Source organism: Staurois parvus, unplaced genomic scaffold, assembly GCF_062004578.1.
Source record: "Staurois parvus isolate SC_StPar_1 unplaced genomic scaffold, SC_StPar_1.0 ptg000647l, whole genome shotgun sequence".
Classification (NCBI taxonomy): domain Eukaryota; kingdom Metazoa; phylum Chordata; class Amphibia; order Anura; family Ranidae; genus Staurois; species Staurois parvus.
In genome coordinates this window covers 1,308,627-1,331,607 of record NW_028318443.1, presented here as the reverse complement: position 1 = coordinate 1,331,607, position 22,981 = coordinate 1,308,627, and the positions used below count along the sequence as shown (strand labels likewise).

General features: G+C 42.7%; 1 protein-coding gene across 1 annotated transcript; it reads left to right on the top strand.

Moving 5' to 3' along the window:
• Nucleotides 1-4,615: 4,615 nt before the first annotated feature.
• Nucleotides 4,616-22,533, top strand: LOC149448953 (extracellular calcium-sensing receptor-like). The gene is made up of 6 exons (XM_089694007.1): nucleotides 4,616-4,767; nucleotides 9,816-10,107; nucleotides 10,202-11,026; nucleotides 12,222-12,449; nucleotides 18,345-18,468; nucleotides 21,623-22,533. Exons 1-6 carry the CDS (start codon nucleotides 4,616-4,618, stop codon nucleotides 22,531-22,533), a joined length of 2,532 nt encoding a protein of 843 aa, XP_089550133.1.
• The last annotated feature ends 448 nt before the right edge of the window (nucleotides 22,534-22,981 follow it).

Genomic DNA, 22,981 nt, shown 5'->3' with positions numbered 1-22,981 from the left:
GTCACCCATGCGCAACAGCAGCTCTTCTAGGACAAAAACTTTATGCCTGTCCAAGACTAGTTGTTTAGCTTTTTAGCTTTCTTCAACTGGTCCAACTGATATTGTACCTACTCACTGGGCATGCAGGAAGTGGGGTATACTGTGGAGTCCAGCAAGAGGTCTACTGGACTTGAACCCAAACATTAGATAGAATAGGGTATATCCAGTGGCCCATGCACATGGTTGTTGTAGGCCCAAATCATGGCCTCCACATGCTGGTTTCAATGGTACTAGTGGCCTTGCTCTATAGTCTGTAGCATTCCCGGCAGCATATGGTTGAAGCCCTGACAGACTCAGTTACCCTGAGGATGATATGGTGTAGTGTGTAACTTCCAGATACCACTCAGTCAGACAGTATCTGTGATTCAAAGTTCAGATCTTGTCCTGATATGATGTATTGATTTTCAAGTCGATCCCACTGCCTCACCAGCATCCTCACTGTATCTGACAAATTTTAACAGTCTTGAGAAAGCAATGTATGAGCTGTGAGTGGAGGTGTTGCACTTGAACAAAATTAGGGTCTTTCTGAGAAAGAGTAACACCCTCCTAGTTAGGTGCTAAGATTTGCATAGCTAGGATTAATATAGCTGTGTTTCTAGGCTTTACAGAGAGACAGTTAGGAAACTCTCATTGGGCTCTCTGCTCAACAGAGTGCTGTGATGTATTAGTCAAGTCTGCTCATGATGCTCTTATGTTTGCCTTGAGTTCTGCCCACCTTCAGGAAGCTAGGAGAGCCTTCCAGAACCTGTGAGGGAACTAGGCAAATGAGCCACATGACTGTGGATACAGCCTTGGCCAATTGCAAGGGAGGGTGGCCCCATTTCATGCTGGGAGTGGTATTTATGTTTTGTGAGCACATAGATCAGTGTCTTTCCCTGGAGAAGATTGCACCAAGCCAGGCTGGAGGCAGGCTGCCTCGCCTGGCACTTGCTGTCATGCGGGCCTCAGGTGAGCGAGCTGAGTGTCTGATGTTAGGAAGGGTGATCCTGGTTCTACAGTAAGCTGATTGAGGGGAGCTGTCTGTCAAAGATCTGTCTGGTATCAATTGAGAGAGTCACTTGGGAGATTGGAGGGAAGCTGCCATGTTGTCTTCATCAGGAGCGGACTGACCATTTGAGCACGCGGGTTAGTAGGGTGCCCCATGAAATGCCCCTGGACCCTATTATAGGCTTTTTTGGGTGTGCTTTGAATGTGGGCAAGGCCACAGGGGCCCCATGATCCCCTATTGCCCGGGGGCCCCATGAGTTGTCAGTCCGCCCCTGGTCCTCAGTGTCTGAGTACAGACACTGAGAGGTCTTGGGGACTCTCTGTGCTTTGCTGCCCCTCTGGTGCTTGTTAGTCAGCGTGGGTCTGAAAAAAGGGAGCACTGGCTAGTTTTCTGAAGAGCTTGTCTAAACCGTTGCTACTGCATAGGACTTTCATCAGTTCTATTACTTTTGGACTGCCACAGTCTGCCATAGCAGGCCTGTACTTGAGGAGTTCAGCCCTGCAACTACTACTACTGCTGCTAAAGGGACTTTGCTCACTCCTAAACTACTTGATACTACAAAGACATGCTGGTAGGTGAATTGGCTCCTGTCTAAATTGTCCCTAGTATGTGTATGTATGAATGTGAGTTAGGGACCTTAGATTGTACGTCCCTTGAGGGTTAGGGACTGATGTGAATGCAGGGGCGGACTGACCATTTGAAAACTCGGGCACTGCCCGAGGGCCCAGGGTCAGTAGGCGGCCCCATGAGATGCCCCTGGTACCTTTTTCATAGGCTTTTTTGAGTTTGGACAAGGACACAGGGGCCCCATGATCCCCTATTGCCCGGGGGCCCCATGAGTTGTCAGTCCGCCCCTGTGTGAATGTACAATATATATGTAAAGCGCTGCGTAAATTGACGGCGCTATATAAGTACCTGAAATAAATAAATAAATACTACAATGTAAATGGAAGTCTGCTACTAGACGTCCTCAGTGTGAATAGTTCTAGACTTGTAGTATCCTACTGAATCCCCCATCCCTATCCCCAGTTCTACAATAAAACTCCAAAAACAAACATCCCCTAGACTGGTGAAGACAACAAACGAGAGATTGTGTGTACCTGGCTGCGGAAAATATGTTGTGCCTGGCTGTGGGGTAAACCTGGGCAAAAATACAAGCGGCTCCTCTCGGGGTAGCGCTACAAAAGAAAGAAAGTTTTTTTTTAGAATAATCACATTTTAGGACCAGCTTTCTCCAGATCTATATATTCTTATCTCTGAAAGTTCATTTTACAGAAAAATGTAATCCTTTTTTCTGTGTAAATTAAAAATGGTTTGCTGACTAAATTAATGGCAGCTACATTTTTTCCTACCACCCCTTTGGGTTGTGTAATATTGGTCATACAGACATGATACATTTATCTAGAAACCAGAAAAATGTCCATATGCATTAAATATATGATAGTCATCTAAGCCATCTACTGGGAATTGTATATATCTGATAATAGATCATTCTGTCCCTGGTCATGCTCCCACCAGAACAGCTATTATCGCATTAGTGGAGCGGAGGGAAATTATTATTACAGTGCAATCCTGCTGGATGCAGAGGGTTTATAAGACTCTAACTAATGAGGATCCTAGTCATTGCTACTAGAAAAGAGGAGGGAGTACCTGGCACTGTATTGTGAGTAAAGTGTGCTGTATGTGTGTGTATGCCTGTGTCCATTGTAGAATTGATTTTGTTACAAAAACTTTGTACATATATTAAATTATATTAAGTATTTAATTATATAAAATGAATTATCAATATATATATACACTCACACACACACATATATATATATATATATACATATATATGTATATATATATATATATATATATATATATATATATATATATGTGCGTGAGTGTATATATACTGTATATATATATATATATATTGATAATTTAATATAATTTAATATATGTACAAAGTTTTTATAACACACACACTATATATATATATATATATATATATATATATATATATTTATATATACACATATACATATTTATATTTTTATATATACACACACACATATATATATAATTAGATAGTTAATATAATTTAATATATGTACAAAGTTTTTGTAACACACACACACTATATATATATATATATATATATATATATACACATATACATATACATACACACTTATACATATTTATATTTTTATATATATACACACACACACATATATATATATATATATACATACATACATAATACATACACACATTATATATATATATTGTTATATAGTTGTTATTATTATTATAATAAATTGCTGCTTTGAGCCATTGGCTCTGGTTACTGCCACCTTGAACTGCACATGAGAGGGCCATTCACCTCCTTTAGATGACGTTGTATATCTAAATGTCCAAAATAAAGGGGAGGATTATTGTGTATATTTGTTAGTAATTCCTCAACTGTGCATTTACAGTGGAAATTCTAAAGTTCACTGATTAAGCTGCTTAGGAAAAATTTGCGTTTGCCTTTTCTGTGTTTAGAAGGTTCAGCTTACAAAAAGGCATATGTACAGACTATTGTGTGATGGTCTGAAAAAGTCTGAACTCCAGTTACTATGTAATACACAAGCCTTTCAAAAAGAACGCAAAACTTCCCGGAATGAGCCAGATCCTCCTTCGTTTGTGTCTCATGCTCACCCTCCCTGACACTGCAGCTCACAGTGGGAGAATTTCAGCAACAGAGGCAGTGCCAGCAATCCAGAAATCAGTGGGCAGAACCAGGGGCGGACTGAAAACTCATGGGGCCCCTGGGCAATAGGGGATCATGGGGCCCTTGTGTCCTTGCCCAAACTCAAAAAAGCCTATGAAAAAGGTACCAGGGGCATCTCATGGGGCCCCCTACTGACCCCGGGCCCTCGGGCAGTGCCCGAGTTTCCAAATGGTCAGTCCGCCCCTGGGCAGGACTAGGTGTGGCCAGGTGCTGAGTGACAACCTTTCAGGCTGATATATCAGCAGTGACAATGCTGATAGCCACATCCACTGCAATGTCTTCTCATCCCACGGTAAAGCAAGCGGCATAGTCTACATCAGGGTATCGCAACCCGGGTTCCTCCAAAGGTTTCTAGGGCTTTCTTGAGCAATGAGCAATTTCTGCCTCTCACATAAGCTCTCACTGACACCAATGATCTTTTTAGTTATCCGTAAAGAGGTAATTCTTCCCAATGACGATCACATTAATGCATCATGAGTTGTAGATATAGTCATTTTTAGCAGGGGTTCTCTGAGACTGGAAAGTTATTTCAAGGGTTCCTCTATGTTAAAAAAAGGTTGAGAAAGGCTGGTTTACATGATGGTGACAACCCTGCTCTGAATACAGGAGCAGTGCAGCATTGTTGCCACCCATCGCAGAAGCCACGGTAGATGGACTTCACTTGCAGAACCATTGGGTATTTGTAGGACTTAGGAAAAGTTCTTGTTATTATTATATTTACATTTTTCCCTTTTCTTTCCAGGTGTATTCGGTGCAAAATGACTCATTTGCATGCGGTAGTCATTGCCATCATTTTATTCCAATTTATACCAGTTATTTACGCCATGGATGGAAGGTGCAGACTGGATATTACAGAGCTGGAAGGTTTATCGCAGCCCGGAAATATCATGATTGGAGCTGTGTTCCCTCTTCACTTGGATAAGCTCTACCACCATATCTCCTTCACCGAGAAACCCAACAGAGCCATGTGTACAATGTAATTTCCTGTTCTTGTGCTTGAAATACAAACCACACTAAAAATGAGAAGTAATTCAGTATTCAGTAATATGCTATGCAATGAACAGTGGGAAAATAGTTATTCCATCTATTACCAGAAGTAAAAATGTCTGCTAAAGTTACTTTGAAGCCAAAATTTTAAAAAATGCCAGTTACTTATTACAAAAGAACATCGCCAAGCACATCAAATGTGTATTTTTTATTCATTGGTTCCCAAAAACTCACAAATTACAGGGATGTATGAAATGTAACATAATGTAGTAACAAATCAAATGTTTAGGACCTACTAGCTGTAGTAAAATTGAACCCCGCTGGGTGTATTTTCTACATTTTGTTTTCAGGTGTTTATGTGCTTTTAATGCTGGTACGTTACAATTGTTACATAGTTAGTCTGGCTGAAAAAAGACAAAAGTCCATCAAGTTCAACCATTAAAAAAAAAGTTATAATCCTGTATCCACAGTTGATCCAGAGGAAGGCAAAAAACCCAGCAAAGCGCGATCCAATTTGCTCCTGCTGGGAAAAAAATTCCTTCCTGATCCCCCGAGAGGCAATCAGATATTCCCTGGATCAACTTTACCTGTAAATGTTACATCCAGTTATATTCTGTGTATCTAGGAAAGAATCCAGGACTTTCCTACAGCAATCCACTAAGCTGGCCAGAACCAATGCTTGAGGGAGTCTATTCCACATTCTCACGGCTCTTACTGTGAAGAAACCTTTCCATGTTTGGAGATTAAATCTCTTTTCCCCCACACGTAAAGAGCGCCCCCTTATCCTCTGTGATGACCTCAGGGTGAATAGCTCTACACCGAGTTCACTATATTAACCACTGATGTATTTATACATGGAGATCATATCCCCCCTTATGTATTATACATGGAGATCATATCCCCCCTTATGTATTATACATGGAGATCATATCCCCCCTTATGTATTATACATGGAGATCATATCCCCCCTTATGTATTATACATGGAGATCATATCCCCCCTTATGTATTATACATGGTGATCATATCCCCCCTTATGTATTATACATGGAGATCATATCCCCCCCTTATGTATTATACATGGAGATCATATCCCCCCCTTATGTATTATACATGGAGATCATATCCCCCTTATGTATTATACATGGAGATCATATCCCCCCTTATGTATTATACATGGAGATCATATCATATCCCCCCTTATGTATTATACATGGAGATCATATCCCCCCTTATGTATTATACATGGTGATCATATCCCCCTTATGTATTATACATGGAGATCATATCCCCCCTTATGTATTATACATGGAGATCATATCCCCCTTATGTATTATACATGGAGATCATATCCCCCCTTATGTATTATATATGGAGATCATATCCCCCCTTATGTATTATACATGGAGATCATATCCCCCTTATGTATTATACATGGAGATCATATCCCCCCTTATGTATTATACATGGAGATCATATCCCCCTTATGTATTATACTGTACATGGAGCTCATATCCCCCTTATGTATTATACATGGTGATCATATCCCCCCCTTATGTATTATACATGGAGATCATATCCCCCCTTATGTATTATACATGGAGATCATATCCCCCCTTATGTATTATACATAGAGATCATATCACCCCTTATGTATTATACATGGTGATCATATCCCCCTTATGTATTATACATGGAGATCATACCCCCCCCCTTATGTATTATACATGGTGATCATATCCCCCCTTATGTATTATACATGGAGATCATATCCCCCCTTATGTATTATACATGGAGATCATATCCCCCCTTATGTATTATACATGGAGATCATATCCCCCCTTATGTATTATACATGGTGATCATATCCCCCCTTATGTATTATACATGGAGATCATATCCCCCCCTTATGTATTATACATGGAGATCATATCCCCCTTATGTATTATACATGGTGATCATATCCCCCTTATGTATTATACATGGTGATCATATCCCCCCCTTATGTATTATACATGGAGATCATATCCCCCCTTATGTATTATACATGGAGATCATATCCCCCCTTATGTATTATACATGGAGCTCATATCCCCCCTTATGTATTATACATGGAGATCATATCCCCCTTATGTATTATACTTGGAGATCATATCCCCCCCTTATGTATTATACATGGAGATCATATCCCCCCTTATGTATTATACATGGAGATCATGTCCCCCCCTTATGTATTATACATGGAAATCATATCCCCCCTTTATGTATTATACATGGAGAGCATATCCCCCCCTTATGTATTATACATGGTGATCATATCCCCCCTTATGTATTATACATGGAGATCATATCCCTCCCTTATGTATTATACATGGAGATCATATCCCCCCTTATGTATTATACATGGAGATCATATCCCCCCTTATGTATTATACATGGAGATCATATCGCCCCCTTATGTATTATACATGGAGATCATATCCCCCCTTATGTATTATACATGGAGATCATATCCCCCCCTTATGTATTATACATGGAGATCATATCTCCCCTTATGTATTATACATGGAGATCATATCCCCCCTTATGTATTATACATGGTGATCATATCCCCCCTTATGTATTATACATGGAGATCATATCCCCCCCCCCTTATGTATTATACATGGAGATCATATCCCCCCTTATGTATTATACATGGTGATCATATCCCCCCTTATGTATTATACATGGAGATCATATCCCCCCCCCCCTTATGTATTATACATGGAGATCATATCCCCCCCCTTATGTATTATACATGGAGATCATATCCCCCCTTATGTATTATACATGGAGATCATATCCCCCCTTACGTATTATACATGGTGATCATATCCCCCCTTATGTATTATACATGGAGATCATATCCCCCCTTACGTATTATACATGGAGATCATATCCCCCCTTATGTATTATACATGGTGATCATATCCCCCCTTATGTATTATACATGGTGATCATATCCCCCCCTTAATCTCCTCTTCTCAAGAGAGAATAAATTCAGTTCCTCTAATCTTTCCTCATAGCTGATCTCCTCCATGCCTCTTATCAGTTTAGTTTCCCTTCTCTGTACTTTCTCCAGTTCCCCAATGTTCTTTTTGTGAATTGGTACCCAAAAAGTTTGAAGGTTTCTATAAGGGTTTTAATTCCTTCTGTGACCCCATTAGAAAATTTTTCCCCACATCCTGCCCACTAGGGAAAGAAATGCAGAAGCAGTGGCCATTGGGACCACTTACTTTGATATCACTGCACACTGTGAAATTCTCACAATGTATATTAAAAGCTGCAGAAAGTCAGATAGAGCCAACCTATTTCCTGGCTGAAGGATGTATAACATCATCTAGTGCTTTCCTTCCCACCCTGACCCTGGCCCACAGCTTAAATTTATCAGATTTTAGTTCCTTCAATGAAAGAGGCTCAGCATCACATGTGGGTCTAACCTAAAGCAGTATGCATGCTAATGTGCAGGGGCGTATTTAGCACAAGGCAAACAAGGCAGTTGCCCAGGGCAGAATTTTTCAGAAGAAGGGATGGAAGAAGGGACATGCACGCCATGGGAACCAGGTGGGATCCAAGATAGGCTGTGGGCTGCTCGATGGTGTATTTAGAGCCTGACTCTCATTCCCGGAGCTGTGAAGATAGGTGTCTTTCTCTCTATCACGGGGGGGTGTAGTGACAGGCTCTCACAGGTGGGGGGCAGCAGGGGTGTTGCTGGTCAATGTCAGGCTCTCTCCACGGGAGGGGGAGGGGGGGGTGTTGGTGTCCATGGGGGCAGACGATATTTGTGTTGCCTAGGGCAGTACAAAACCTAAATGCACCACTGCTATTGTGGCCCGCCTAGGAACAACCACTCCGCTAGACTGACACCTGCCTTTGACCACTAGACCCTCAGACCTATTCTGACACTTCTCACATAAGTGTAAAAATTGGCTTTTTTGCTAGAAAATTACTTAGAACCCTCAACCTTATATTTAGTTTTAAGTAGAGCCTCTAGAGAATAAAATGGTGGTGTAGAAAAATCTCTCTATGAGAGCATTAGACAGCAATAAAACCTGGACATGGGTTCTAAGGATTCCCTATTCTATCCAAAAATAGTTTTGGTTGGAAATACACTTCCAATTAATTTACATGATTAACACACAAAATTTTGGAAAGAGAGACATTACTAGCTTTACGAGATTCAAAAATGGTTGTGATTATCATTTTTAACCCAGCCTTTTGGTGTCTTGTGATTCCTGGTCATTGATGGATATTGTGATTCCTGGTCATTGATGGATATTGTGATTCCTGGTCATTGATGGATATTGTGATTCCTGGTCATTGATGGATATTGTGATTCCTGGTCATTGATGGATATTGTGATTCCTGGTCATTGATGGATGTTGACCCTGGACCCATACCTCAAGTTCTGACCAACAGAAAAGATTCATAGGTGGAGTATTTTTCCATGAACATGGAAAGATTAGCTGGAGAAAATAGAAGTTTTTGGAGTGTGATCAGACCCAATAGCATGTAGTGGAGGCTTGTTTACTGGCCAGGGACCATGTGTTTATTTTACCCCACTGTAGCCACTAAATTGCCTTACGTCGGTCCATCCTGAATTGTAAGCAGTAAGTTGATTTCCAAGGGTGACCTTATCACCAATCCTGGTTTAAATGTGTGATACACAGAAGCCCATTCTACCCTCTTTCCATGTGCCATCACCTATCTCCACTTTCTTTAATGTGCCATGGTGGGTACAGGCAGACCTCCTGCCATAACTTTCATTTTTGTCAAGTAATTCAACTAGAGGCTATGATGGAAAGCTTTTCAGCATGAAAGGGTATCTACAAAAGAGAGGTTGTTATTCCCCAGTGGCAGTTAAAATTGTGTTCAGGGTGTGGGCCAAGGCTAGCCACCAAAAAATTTAATGAAAAAGGAAGAGTTGGGGTCCCTAGGAAAATACCACCATTGGCATAGTTATGGTTATACTTTTTAATTCCTTTTGATCCTCTAGGTTCCATTTTGAGAGTTATCAGCATCTCCACGCTTTGATATTTGCAGTGGGGGAAATCAACAAGGATATCAACATTCTTCCCAATATCTCCATTGGTTTTCAAACATATGACTCTTGCACATTACTTCATCAGGACCTACAAGGAACTTTACAGATATTGACGGGATCTGGTGGGGTCATCCCAAATTATCGTTGTTTAAGTGATGTTCCGTTGAGTTCAGTCATCGGGCATTCAATTTCCACACACTCAATTTCAGTTGCTCACGTGCTTGGCCTCTACAAATACTCCCAGGTAAGAAGTGTCAAAATGTATATTTTCATGATCCTGGTCTCAGCTATATATGCTCTAAGATCAGCAAATTTCCTCATGGGAACTGTCCCAACAGATAAGCCACTTCTCCACCAGTGCCCTTCTGAGTGACCGGACAAAATTCCCTTCGTTCTTCAGAACTGTACCCAGTGATGTCTATCAGTCGCAAGGACTGGCTCAGCTAACTATACGTTTTAATTGGACTTGGGTGGGACTGTTGGCTGTGGACAATGACTATGGTCAACAAGGAGTCCAGCTGGTTAAAAAAGAGCTGCTTAAGTCTGGTGTTTGTGTGTCCTTCTCAGAGACCATTCTTAGAAATCAGGCTGACCGCAATGCCCCGCGTATTGTAAATGTCATAAAAAAGTCAACAGCCAATGCCATTATAATCATCTCCAATGATATTGACCTTGTGCCAGTTCTGAATGAGATGCTGAGGCAGAATATCACAAGTAAAATATTTATAGCCAGTGAGGCTTGGTCTACTTCAACCCTTGGTCCCATGGCAAGATTTTCCAATCTTCTGTTAGGAACTGTTGGCTTTGCTCTCTATAGTGGAACAATTCCTGGATTTCAAGCCTTTCTAAACAAGATCCATCCTTCAATGCCTTTAGAAGAGAAGTGGATGAAAATATTTTGGGAAAAAACATTTGGCTGCACATTTTCCAATGGAATTAACATCAACAGGTCCTCAGAGGCTACTGCTAAAGAATGTACTGGAGATGAAAACCTGGAAAATGTTCAGAACAGCTTCAATGATGCTTCTACCTTGAGAGTCACATATAATGTATACACAGCTGTCCATGCAGTGGGCAAAGCTTTAGAAGATCTCAACAAATGTAGACAAGGAACAGGCCCTCAAGAGAGATGTGCTGTTATCTGGAATTTCAAACCCTGGCAGGTAATGTGACAGAGAAGAACACTATGGGGAGATTTAAAAAAACTGGAGCACACAGAATCTAGTGCAGCCATGCATGGTAACCAATCAGCTTCCAGGTTTTATTGCCAAAGCTTAATTGAATATTATTATTATTATTATTATACAGGATTTATATACAGTTTGCTCAGCGCTTTACAATATAATGGGAGACAATACAGCAACAATACAGTTCAATACAAGAGGGTTAGGAGGGCCCTGCTGCTCAGAACTTGCAATCTAGGAGGGAGGGGCTAGTGGTACAAAAGGTAGTAACTGTGGGGGATGGACTAGTAGGAAGAGTAGAAGATTCCATTGTTAGCTGATAGGCTTCCCTGAAGAGATAGGTTTTCAGAGATCGCCTAAACGTGAGCAGACTAGGCAATAGTCTGATAAATTGGGGAAGAGAGCTCCAGAGGATGGGGGAAGCTCTGGAAAAATCCTGGAGACAAGCATGGGAGGAGGAGACAAGGGTGCTAGAGAGCAGAAGGTCGTGCAAGGAGTGGAGAGTACGGTTTGGGTCAGGGGTGGACTGACAAGTCATGGGGCTCCCAGGCAATAGGGGATCATGGGGCCCCTGTGTCCTTGCCCAAACTCAAAAAAGCCTATGAAAAAGGTACCAGGGGCATCTCATGGGGCCCCCTACTGACCCTGGGCCCTCGGACAGTGCCCGAGTTTCCAAATGGTCAGTCCGCCTCTGGTTTGGGTGATATTTGGAGACAAGATCGGTGATGTAATTTGGGGCGGAGTTAATAATGGCTTTATATGTTATTGTTAATGTTTTGAATTTTATTCGTTGGGCAACGGGAAGCCAGTGGAGGGATTGGTTTAAGCTTGGAATAAGCTGAAGTTAGAAGCTGATTGGCTACCATGCACAGCTGCACCAGATTCTGAGTGCTCCAGTTTTGGTATAGCCCCCCTATATGTTACTATACTATAATAACTGAGAAATCAATGCAAAATATTACTTAAAATAATTGGTAAAGCTAAAGAAAAATCACCTGGTGGGGGGCATCTGTTTCTGTAACAACTTTCTAAAATGGGAATTGTGTTTACTTTAAAAAGGCTTTCATTTTCTAACCTTTCTAACCAATAATCTCTGATATAGTGCAATATATGATGAGGCATATTGGGTGAGCTCAGCACAGAAGCTGATATGGATTATTCCTATTTCTCTCAGCTCCTTCACTATTTAAAGAAGGTCTGGATGAAGCTAAGTAACGGGAGGGAACTTTACTTTGATGAGAATGGAGACCCACCTGCAGTCTACGACATTGTGAACTGGCAGATGACTCCAGAGGGCGTTCTAAAACAGGTCAAGGTTGGTTGTTATGATACCCAGGCATCTTCTGGGGAAGTCTTCACCATCAATTCAAGTACCTTGTTGTGGCCTGGCAGAGACCAGCAGGTGAGACCATTATTAAAGAGATAGTAAACAAAGATGAGTTAGACTTGCATGTTAAACAGGATATTTTGCCATTAACCCCCCTGGCGGTATTCCCGAGTGTAGCTCGGGGTAAAGTTTCAGCACCACAAGCGGTAACCCCGATCTACACTCAGGAATACACTGCAGCGTTGCTCCGGGATCCCTTCTGCACTTACCTTGTCCTGCGCTCCCGCGATGTCCCCCCTGCAGTGTCCCCAGTAATGTCCTCCGGCTGATGCCGGCATCCGTCTTCTGGATTCCGTCCCCTGCGACGTCGGGACGTACGGGGGACGGAACTGGCGGGAAATTTGAAAGTTGTAAAAGTGACATTCACTAAATCCACTAAAATCACATAGTATAACATTCCTGTATCAAACCATTTCACATACATTTTGTCCCGAGTGCTTTGTCCGGCGCCCTGCCTGCATTTTTACTGTTCTTTCTGCCTGGAAACTGAGAAACGTCCATGGTGTCCAAAAAGCGTCCCTTTAGGTCAAAAGCGGTTTTAGACCGGCTAGAGAACAGCGATAGTAAATCAGAACCACTTGCAGAATTGAGTGATAATGATTCGTGGGAGAAATTCCTCATCACACACTGAAAATGATTCTGCGACTGAGCTCAGTGATGTGCGAACTTGGCGCTATATTTCACATTTCAGTGTTTTTGGTTTGATTATATTATTGAATTACATTTATTATTATATTATTATTTTTTATGATTATTTATTAAATTATAATTTATGATTTCGTGTTTCAAATTTTATCCTCCCCGGGATGTTTACTAGACTCTTGTTCGGACAGATTTCAGTGAGTTATTCCTAAGAATTACAGGCCTACAATAAAAAAAATACATATTTCCATGCAAAAAAAAGTACCGCTTTGAGCACAGAAATATGGACATAATCAGACCGCTAGGGAGGTTAATCCAACCATTCTGCAGTGAGGAAGCCACTCAGATGACTGAGCTCTCTTCACCACTAATTTGATTTAATGCCTCAACTTTGCTCCTGCTCTATGTTTTGGCTTTGACATTTGGTTTACGAATCACTTGGTACTGATCTCAGCTTGGCCCTTCACTAGGAATTTGTCTGTCTGTTGACATCATCTCCATCTTCTTTGAACAAAGAAGAAGGAATAATTCATCACTGTGGGGTTATTTGTTTAAAGGCGCTGTGAAAGACTTTTTTGTTTGAACTTTCGGGGTGAAAGTGGCACTTTGGCATCTGGGGTGGATACATTTGCTGTGTATAGGGGATACCGATTGTTTAACCACTCGCCCTCCTGAGGATTTACCCCCCTTAATGACCAGGCCTCTTTTTGCTCCTCGGCGCTGCACTAATTCAACTGATAAGTGCGCAGTCATGCAATGCTGCACCCAAACAAAATTTACGTCCTTTTTTTCACACAAATAAAGCTTTCTTTCGGTGGTATTTGATCACCTGTGCGCTTTTTATTTTTTACACTATAAACAAAAAAAGACCAAAGATTTTGAAGAAAAACGATATTTTTTACTTTCAGCTATAAAAAAATATATAGTAAACTCAAAGTTAGTTATAAATTTAGGACAAAATGTATTCTGCTCCATGTTTTTGGTAAAAAAAATCCCAATAAGTGTATATTGATTGCTTTGTGTGGAAGTTATAGCGTCTACAAACTATGGTATAGATACTGCAATTTACGCCATTTTTTGCTATACAGCGCTGCGCTAGTTTAACGGACAATTGCGCAGTCATGCAATACAGTACATAAATTAAATTTATGTCCTTTTTTCACACAAATAGAGCTTTCTTTCTGTGATATTTGATCGCCTGTGCGGTTTTTATTTTTTGCTCTATAAACCAAAAAAGACCAACAATTTTGAGAAAAAAAAACAATATTTTGGACTTTTTGCTATAAAACATGTCCAGTAAAAAAAATTTAAAAAAATTTTGTCATAAATTTCGGCCAAAATGCATTCTGCGACATGTCTTTGCTAAAAAAAAAAACCCAATACGTGTAAATTAATTGGTTTACGTGAAAGTTATAGCGTTTACAAATGGCGGGAAAGATACTGGGATTTTTAAATTTTTTTTATACTATTAATGGCGGCGATCAGAGACTTATGGTGGGACTGCGGGACTGCAACGGACATTCTGACACTGGGGGGAACTGACTTGGGGTCACTGACATCCCCAGTGACACCAATACAGTGATCAGTGCAAAAAAAAAAAAACACTGACACTGTACTAATGGCACTGGGGAGGAAGGGGTTAACTTTATTATTTACTGACAGTGTTAACTGTGTGAGGGGAGTGTTTTACTAGGGAGCGGGGGTGTGTACTGCACGGGACACGCTGATTGGGAGAGATAAACTCTTCTCTTCAGCTCAGCATGTCAGGAGCTGTCAGGGAACTGACAGAAAGCAGAGCTACTGCAGCTGTGCTCTCTGTCAGTGATTGCTGCTAATCGGCGGGACACAGCCGGTAATGACTGACATCCGCGGCCGTGGTCAGCGGGACAGGTAGGGCGGTGGCGCACCTCGCGCGCGCCCCCTACCTGTTTTGCAAACACACGTTTTAAGACGTTGTTTTGCCCAGCCGTGCCGCCCTGTCATCGTCTTTCTACAGTGACTGGGTGGCAAGTGGTTAATATCTATTCTGTTGACATCATCTACTCCTAGCTTGTTTGACCGTTCACTTAGCTTTTATCCCTCATGCACACGGGACGTTTTGATAATGCTGGTAACATTAGCTGTGTAAAGTCACGTTAAAAACCCAAGTTTTTCAGCTTTTTTTAGCGTTTTTGCATTAGCGTTTAGCAGAGTTTTGCCGCGTTTAGTGGTGTTTTCCCGCGTTTTTTCATGTTTGTGTTTTTAGCGGGTATTTTACAAAAAAAATGCTGGTTTGCGGTGTTTTACCATAAAAGGAAAAAAATAAACAACAAAATCATCCATTACAGCGAAATGCCTGGAAAATATCAAATGAATTGTAGCTCTCTATATATTAATGCATGGTAAGAAGTATTTTTTTTTTTAGATGCAACAGTGTAAGTGCGCACTAAGCCCTCATGCACACGGGATGTTTTGATAATGCTGGTAACATTAGCTTTTTTTTAGCATCTATGCGTTTGCGTTTAGCGGTGTTTTCCCACGTTTGTGTTTTTTAGTGGTTTTTTTTTTACCAAGAAAAAACCCCAAACTTTTTTCTTCAAAAAAAGTCCAAAAACGCCGGTTTGTGGCGTTTTACCGCGTTTTTCAGCGTTAGAGCGTTTTTACAGACTCCTCTAGAAAGCCACTAGTCTTGGGGTTTGTTTCCAGTCAAAAAACGTTAACCTGGACTTTGAAGTCAGGCTCCATGCACACGGGGTGTTTTGATAATGTTAGCTGTGAAAAGTCACGTTAAAAACGTGAGTTTTTCTGCTTTTTTTAGCGTTTTTGCATTAGCATTTTGCTGCGTTTAGCTGAGTTTTCCCGCGTTTTTCCACATTTGAGGTTTTTTTCCCCATAAAAATTGGGAGGATCAAAAAAAGTCCAAAAACGCCGGATAGTGTTCCCACGTTTGTGTTTTTTAGTGTTTTTTTTAACCAAAAAATACGCCAAAAACTTTTTTCATCAAAAAAAGTCCAAAAACGCCGGTTTGTGGTGTTTTACCACGTTTTTCAGCGTTAGAGAGTTTTTACAGCTAAAAAACTCCTCTAGAAGCCCACTAGTCCTGGGTTTTTTCTCCAGCCAAAAAATGTCCCAACCAAAAAAACATTGATTCCAGTCTATGTGTGCATGGACAAATAGGAGAACATGCAGGGGATGGACACATAGAAGAACATGCCGGGGATGGACACGTAGGATAACACGCCGGGGATGGACACACATAGGATAACACGCCAGGGATGGACACGTAGGATAACACGCCGGGGATGGACACGTAGGAAAACACGCCGGGGATGGACACGTAGGATAACACGCCGGGGATGGACACGTAGGATAACACGCCGGGGATGGACACGTAGGATAACACGCCGGGGATGGACACGTAGGAGAACATGCGGGGGATGGACACACAGGAGAACATGCCGGGGATGTACACACAGGATAACATGCCGGGGATGGACACGTAAGATAACATGCCCGGGATGGACACGTAGGATAACACGCCGGGGATGAACACATTGGATAACATGCGGGGGATGGACACATAGGATAACATGCCGGGGATGGACACGTAGGATAACATGCCGGGGATGGACACATAGGATAACATGCGGGGGATGGACACGTAGGAGAACATGCCGGGGATGGACACGTAGGATAACATGCCGGGGATGGACACGTAGGATAACATGCCGGGGATGGACACATAGGATAACATGCCGGGGATGGACACGTAGGATAACATGCCGGGGATGGACACATAGGATAACACGCCGGGGATGGACACATAGGATAACACGCCGGGGATGGACATATAGGATAACACGCCGGGGATGGACACATAGGATAACACGCCGGGGATGGACACATAGGATAACACGCCGGGGATGGACACATAGGATAACACGCTGGGGATGGACACATAGGATAACATGCCGGGGATAGACACATAGATAACATGCCGGGGATGGACATATAGGATAACATGCCGGGGATGGACACACAGGAGAACATGCCGGGGATGGACACATGGGATAACACGCCGGGGATGGACACATAGATAACATGCCGGGGATGGACACATAGATAACATGCCGGGGATGGACACATAGATAACATGCCGGGGATGGACACATATGATAACATGCCGGGGATGGACACGTAGGAGAACATGCCGGGGATGGACACGTAGGATAACACGCCGGGGATGGACACGTAGGATAACACGCCGGGGATGGACACATAGGATAACATGCCGGGGATGGACACATAGGATAACATGCCGGGGATGGACACACAGGATAACATGCCGGGGATGGACACATGGGATAACATGCCGGGGATGGACACATAGGAGAACATGCCGGGGATGGACACATAGGATAACACGCCGGGGATGGACACACAGGATAACATGCCGGGGATGGACACATGGGATAACATGCCGGGGATGGACACATAGGAGAACATGCCAGGGATGGACACATAGGAGAACATGCCGGGGATGGACACGTAGGAGAACATGCCGGGGATGGACACATAGGATAACACGCTGGGGATGGACACACAGGATAACACGCCGGGCATGGACACACAGGATAACACGCTGGGGATGGACACGTAGGATAACACGCCGGGGATGGACACATAGGATAACATGCCGGGGATGGACACATAGGATAACATGCCGGGGATGGACACATAGGATAACATGCCGGGGATGGACACAGAGGATAACATGCCGGGGATGGACACATAGGAGAACATGCCGGGGATGGACACATAGGAGAACATGCCGGGGATGGACACATAGGAGAACATGCCGGGGATGGACACATAGGAGAACATGCTGGGGATGGACACATAGGATAACATGCCGGGGATGGACACATAGGATAACATGCCGGGGATGGACACATAGGATAACATGCTGGGGGGTTTATTGGCTGTAGAAAAAAAGGTCAAAAGCCAAAAACAGCCGCTGTAAAAACATCCCGTGTGCAGGAGGACTTACAGCTCTTCACATTGTTTTTACCAGGGGCGGACTGACCATTTGGAAACTCAGGCACTGCCCGAGGGCCCGGGGTCAGTAGGGGGCCCCATGAGATGCCCCTGGTACCTTTTCATAGGCTTTTTTGAGTTTGGGCAAGGACACAGGGGCCCCATGATCCCCTATTGCCTGGGGGCCCCATGAGTTGTCAGTCCTCCCCTGGTTCTTACTATAAATATTAATCCAATTATCTCACCCTTTAGGTGCCTTCTTCTGTGTGTAGTGTGAGCTGCCTTCCAGGTCACATGAAGGTGATACCAGAAAGAGAACCCGCATGTTGTTTTCATTGTGTACCATGTCCACTTGGTGAGGTCTCAGATCATACAGGCAAGTCATATATATTTTTCCTTCATGACGTTTATTAACCCCTCGCCCTCCTGAGGATTCCCCCCCCCTTCCTGACCAGGCCATTTTTTGCGTTATGGCGCTGCGTTACTTTAACTGACAATTGCGCGGTCATGCAACACTGCACCTGCATTTACATCCTTTTTTCCCCCACAAATAGAGCTTTCTTCTTCGATGGTATTTGATCGCCTATGTGTTTTTTATTTTTTGTGTTATAAACAAAAAAAGACTGACAATTTTGAGGAAAAAAACAATATTTTTTGCTATAAAACACGTCCAATAAAAAAATGTAAAAAAATAAAATTTCGTCAAAAATTTAGGCCAAAATGTATTCTGCTTCATGTCTTTGCTAAAAAAAAATCCCAATACGTGTAAATTCATTGATTTACGTGAAAGTTATAGCGTTTACAAATGGCGGTATAGATAAAGGGATTTTTTTAAACTAGTAATGGCGGCGATCAGCAACTTATAGTGGGACTAGGGCAGGCATTCTGACACTGGGGGGGAACTGACTAACTGCCACTGACATCTCCAGTGACACTAATACAGTGATCAGTGCTAATAAAAAGCACTGACACTGTACTAATGGCACTGGGCAGGAAGGGGTTAACATCTGAGGCGATCAAAGGGTTAACTGTGTGCTGATTCACTTTGTGGGCTATGTGTTTCACTGTAAGCACACTGCTTTGTATGGCTGTGCTATGCAGATCTATACAAAGCAGTATGCAGGAGCTAACAGGGGAGAGATCTGTGCTGTTTATATACAGGTCTCTCCCCTGTCAGAGATCACCGGGTGTCGGTGAGTAATCACTGGCTGGGACCCGGTGATTGACAGCCGAGGCCACGAATGGCAGGGCCCCCTACCCGGATCTGCAAAATCCCGTGCTGCCCTGTAGCAGTATTTCTGCTATAGGTAGGCGTGAAATCGGTTAATACAGCACCGGGAAGCTGTGCATTAAGGCAATATTTTTTTTGTGGAGGTGATTGTAAGCTCTTCTCTTCCTAGACAGCAGCTGTGAAAACTCTGTGTAAAAACCAACGGTACCGTCACAGGTTTGTCCTGCAATGACTAGGTATAGGATGTCTGTCCAAATACCATGAAATCATCCCTCCTGTCCCATCTGGTAGGAATTCTGGGAAGAGAAATGAGATACAAAGGGACAGGGCCGTAGATAATTTTTTTCCTGGGGGGGGTTCAGCCTTAGGTACCGAGAGGACAGCAATAAGGGTGTCTGCCATACTGTCACAATTTGTGTCACCAATGGACTATTGCCTCACCTAACAGATGAACTCGCTGTCAGAGATACAGGATACACTGTCTGTCGCATCAGCCGCATACATTATACAGCGCTGAGCTCCGGCCGCAGGATGGCCACTTCCCGATCTGCTCCCGGTCGGGAGTCGGGTTGCGCACTCAGCCATTCACAGGACACTTTGTATTTTATCAACAAATATAAGGCTTCCTCTGATTAGCTGAGGTGGAGATTGTAACATTATCCACCCACCCAGTGTGTCATGAGATGGGTGGAATACTCTGCAATGTGTCATGGGATGAGTGGAATGCTATGCAGTACCATGAGATGGGAGGAATGCTCTGTAGTGCTATGGGATGAGTAAAATGCTCTGCAATGCCATGGGATTGGTGAAATGCTCTTCAGTGTGTCATGGGATGGGTGGTATGCTCTGCAGTGTGTCATGGGATGGGTGGTATGCTCTGCAGTGTGTCATGGGATGGGTGGAATGCTCTGCAGTGTGTCATGGGATGGGTGAATTGCTCTGAAGTGCCATGGGATGGGTGGTATGCTCCACAGTGGGTCATGGGATTGGTGGAATGCTCTGTAGTGTTATGGCATGGGTGGAGTGCTCTGCAGTGCCATCGGATGGGTGAAATGTTCAGCATAGTCATGGGATGGGTGGAGTTCTCTGCAATGTCATGTGATGGGTGGAATGCTGTGCAGTGTGTCAAGGAATGGGTGGATTTATCCTGCAGTGCCATGGGATGGGTGGAATGCTCTGCAGTGCCATGGGATAGGTGGACTGCTCTGTGGTGGGATGGCACACACACATTTGGGAACACACACTTTAAAAATTACAATGCACACAGCTGGGTAGTGCACTATAGGGGGAGACAGAGAATACAGCACTCGGGAAGACACTGCCTCCTCCTTTGCTTTCAGTATCTCAGTGTATTCGCTGTCTATCAGCCTCAGGGCTCCCTTGGAGCGGGGGGGGTGTCTCCATTTTGACCCTTGCAACTAAGCCACTGTTGTTAAATGGGGACACAGGCCTTTTCCCTTCATTTCCTACTGGGGAAAAATGCTTCTGCACCACCCCCTACAGGCTTCTGCACAACCCCATGCTGCCTCCTCAGCCAATGGGTAGCTGAAGCAGCCTCTTAAGATCCTCCCTCATTATATCACCCAGCACTTTCCCGAGTCCCGACCTGCCCGCTACTAAACTAACAGGTCAAAACTTGGACTGACATGTATTATGATGAAGGAAAGTGTGACTGTGCGACTCCCATCCCAGTCCTGCGCCTGAAAGGCTACACTAGCCTAGCTGCTGCACGATTGACAGATGCTCTGACCCCCCTGACCCACCCCTTATCTACGCCCCTGGAAAGGGAATTGGAATAGGTCACTTGAAGTGAGCTGAGAAATAGCAATATAACAAATTGGAAATATAATGAGCTCAGTTTTAGAAAGAATGCGTTTGAGGAAATGGCATTTATAGTGATATATTTAATAGGTATGTAACAGTTTGGCAATGTTGATTCTGTTTAATAGAAATTTTTAGAAAAATCAGGCTAAAAATTATTGCCATGTATTTTAGACAGAATTTCCAATAACTTCGCAATCAAGAAAGCTCATGCTCCCCATTGATACAAAAAAATAGATTCTCATGGCCTAGTTCCCAAGCTTGATAGCCAAATATAAATTAATTCAGAAATATCTATTTAAGTTGTACTGTAGCCATCCTGTTGAATGAATTATGTAAATCCCGAGACCTTGGCTGTGAAAATTTGCCAAATATGGATGAATGTGATATACCCCATAGTTTGCTTTGTTTAACGGGTGTATTAAACTTAAACCAGATATTTCTCTAAGTAACTGATGTATAATGTGTTGACTTTCAGACTCACTTAACTGCTTCCGATGTCCATGGAACCAATGGCCAAACAAAGAAAGGACAAGATGTCTTCGGAAAACCATAGAGTATCTCTCTTACGAAGAACCATTGGGGTCAACGTTATCTTCTTTCAGTGTTGCTTCTTCTTTGATCCCAATTGCAATTCTAAAACTTTTAATCCGTCATAAGTCCACCCCAATAGTCAAAGCCAGCAACTACTCCTTAAGTTGCCTTCTTTTGGTTTGTTTATCCTTCTGTTTTCTTTGCCCTTTGGTATTTATTGGTTATCCCCAACCACTGAAGTGTGTTCTCCGCCAGGCTACATTCGGGATTATTTTTTCTCTTTGTATTTCTTGTGTGTTATCCAAAACGATAATGGTTGTTTTGGCGTTCTTGGCCACTAGGCCAGGCTGCACACTTCAGAAATTCACCAGCCACCATTTTTCTTACACAATCATTTTTGTAGTCCTCCTCCTACAGTTTATGGTTTGCGTAATTTGGTTGTCCCTTACACCTCCCTTTCCACAGTACAATATAACTACCCACCCTGAGGTCATAATACTTGAGTGCAATGAAGGATCAACCTTTGCTTTTTGGGTAATGTTGGCCTATCTTGGTCTGTTAGCCTTCAGCAGTTTTATTGTTGCATTTCTATCTCGAAGTCTTCCTGACGGCTTTAATGAGGCCTCGTACATTACGTTCAGCATGCTGACCTTCCTTAGTGTCTGGATCTCCTATATCCCAGCATCCCTCAGTGCTCAGGGCAAATGCACTGTGGCCATGGAAATTTTTGCCATGTTATTTTCCAGTTGGGCTCTAGTCATCTTTATGTTCCTTCCTAAATGTTTCATCATACTTTTCCAACCATCCATGAACTCCAAAAACTATTTAAAGGTGAAGGGAGTAAATCAAACATAGTCCAAAAAAATTTAACCTGGGAATGTAAATTATAAAAAATGTTCAATGTTGTACTTGGTCTGGATTTCAAAAAAGTCTATGAAAGTTTCTGTATATTAGTCCTGCCTTTTCTCTATACTGGTCCTACCATTCTCCACAGTGTTCTATTTGCATCTCCTATGTACTTTCCACCACACAGTTAGTTGCGTCTTATTTATTTTTAATCTTTTTAATGCTTGACGTTTTATTTTTCTTAATGAAAGTGCAGTCATTTTGTATATTTTTTCTTTATTAATGTATAGTGATCAGCATTTAAAAATTAAATATGCAATGAGCATATGGCGCAAACCTAAAGTATAGAACGTAGAATATGGAAATTGATTTGACAAATGAGCTGATTGGTGCTCCGAAACGCATTGCCAAGGCTACAGACCCACCTCCCTGACGCCACTTCCGGTTCTTGCGGTCC

Bases quoted from the DNA above. Each gene is read 5' to 3' on its own strand.
- LOC149448953 (XM_089694007.1), top strand. From the start codon at position 4,616: ATGGATGGAAGGTGCAGACTGGATATTACAGAGCTGGAAGGTTTATCG. The intron at 10,108-10,201 runs GTAAGAAGTGTC...CTGTCCCAACAG, and splicing joins GCCTCTACAAATACTCCCAG to ATAAGCCACTTCTCCACCAG. The intron at 12,450-18,344 runs GTGAGACCATTA...CTCACCCTTTAG, and splicing joins GGCCTGGCAGAGACCAGCAG to GTGCCTTCTTCTGTGTGTAG.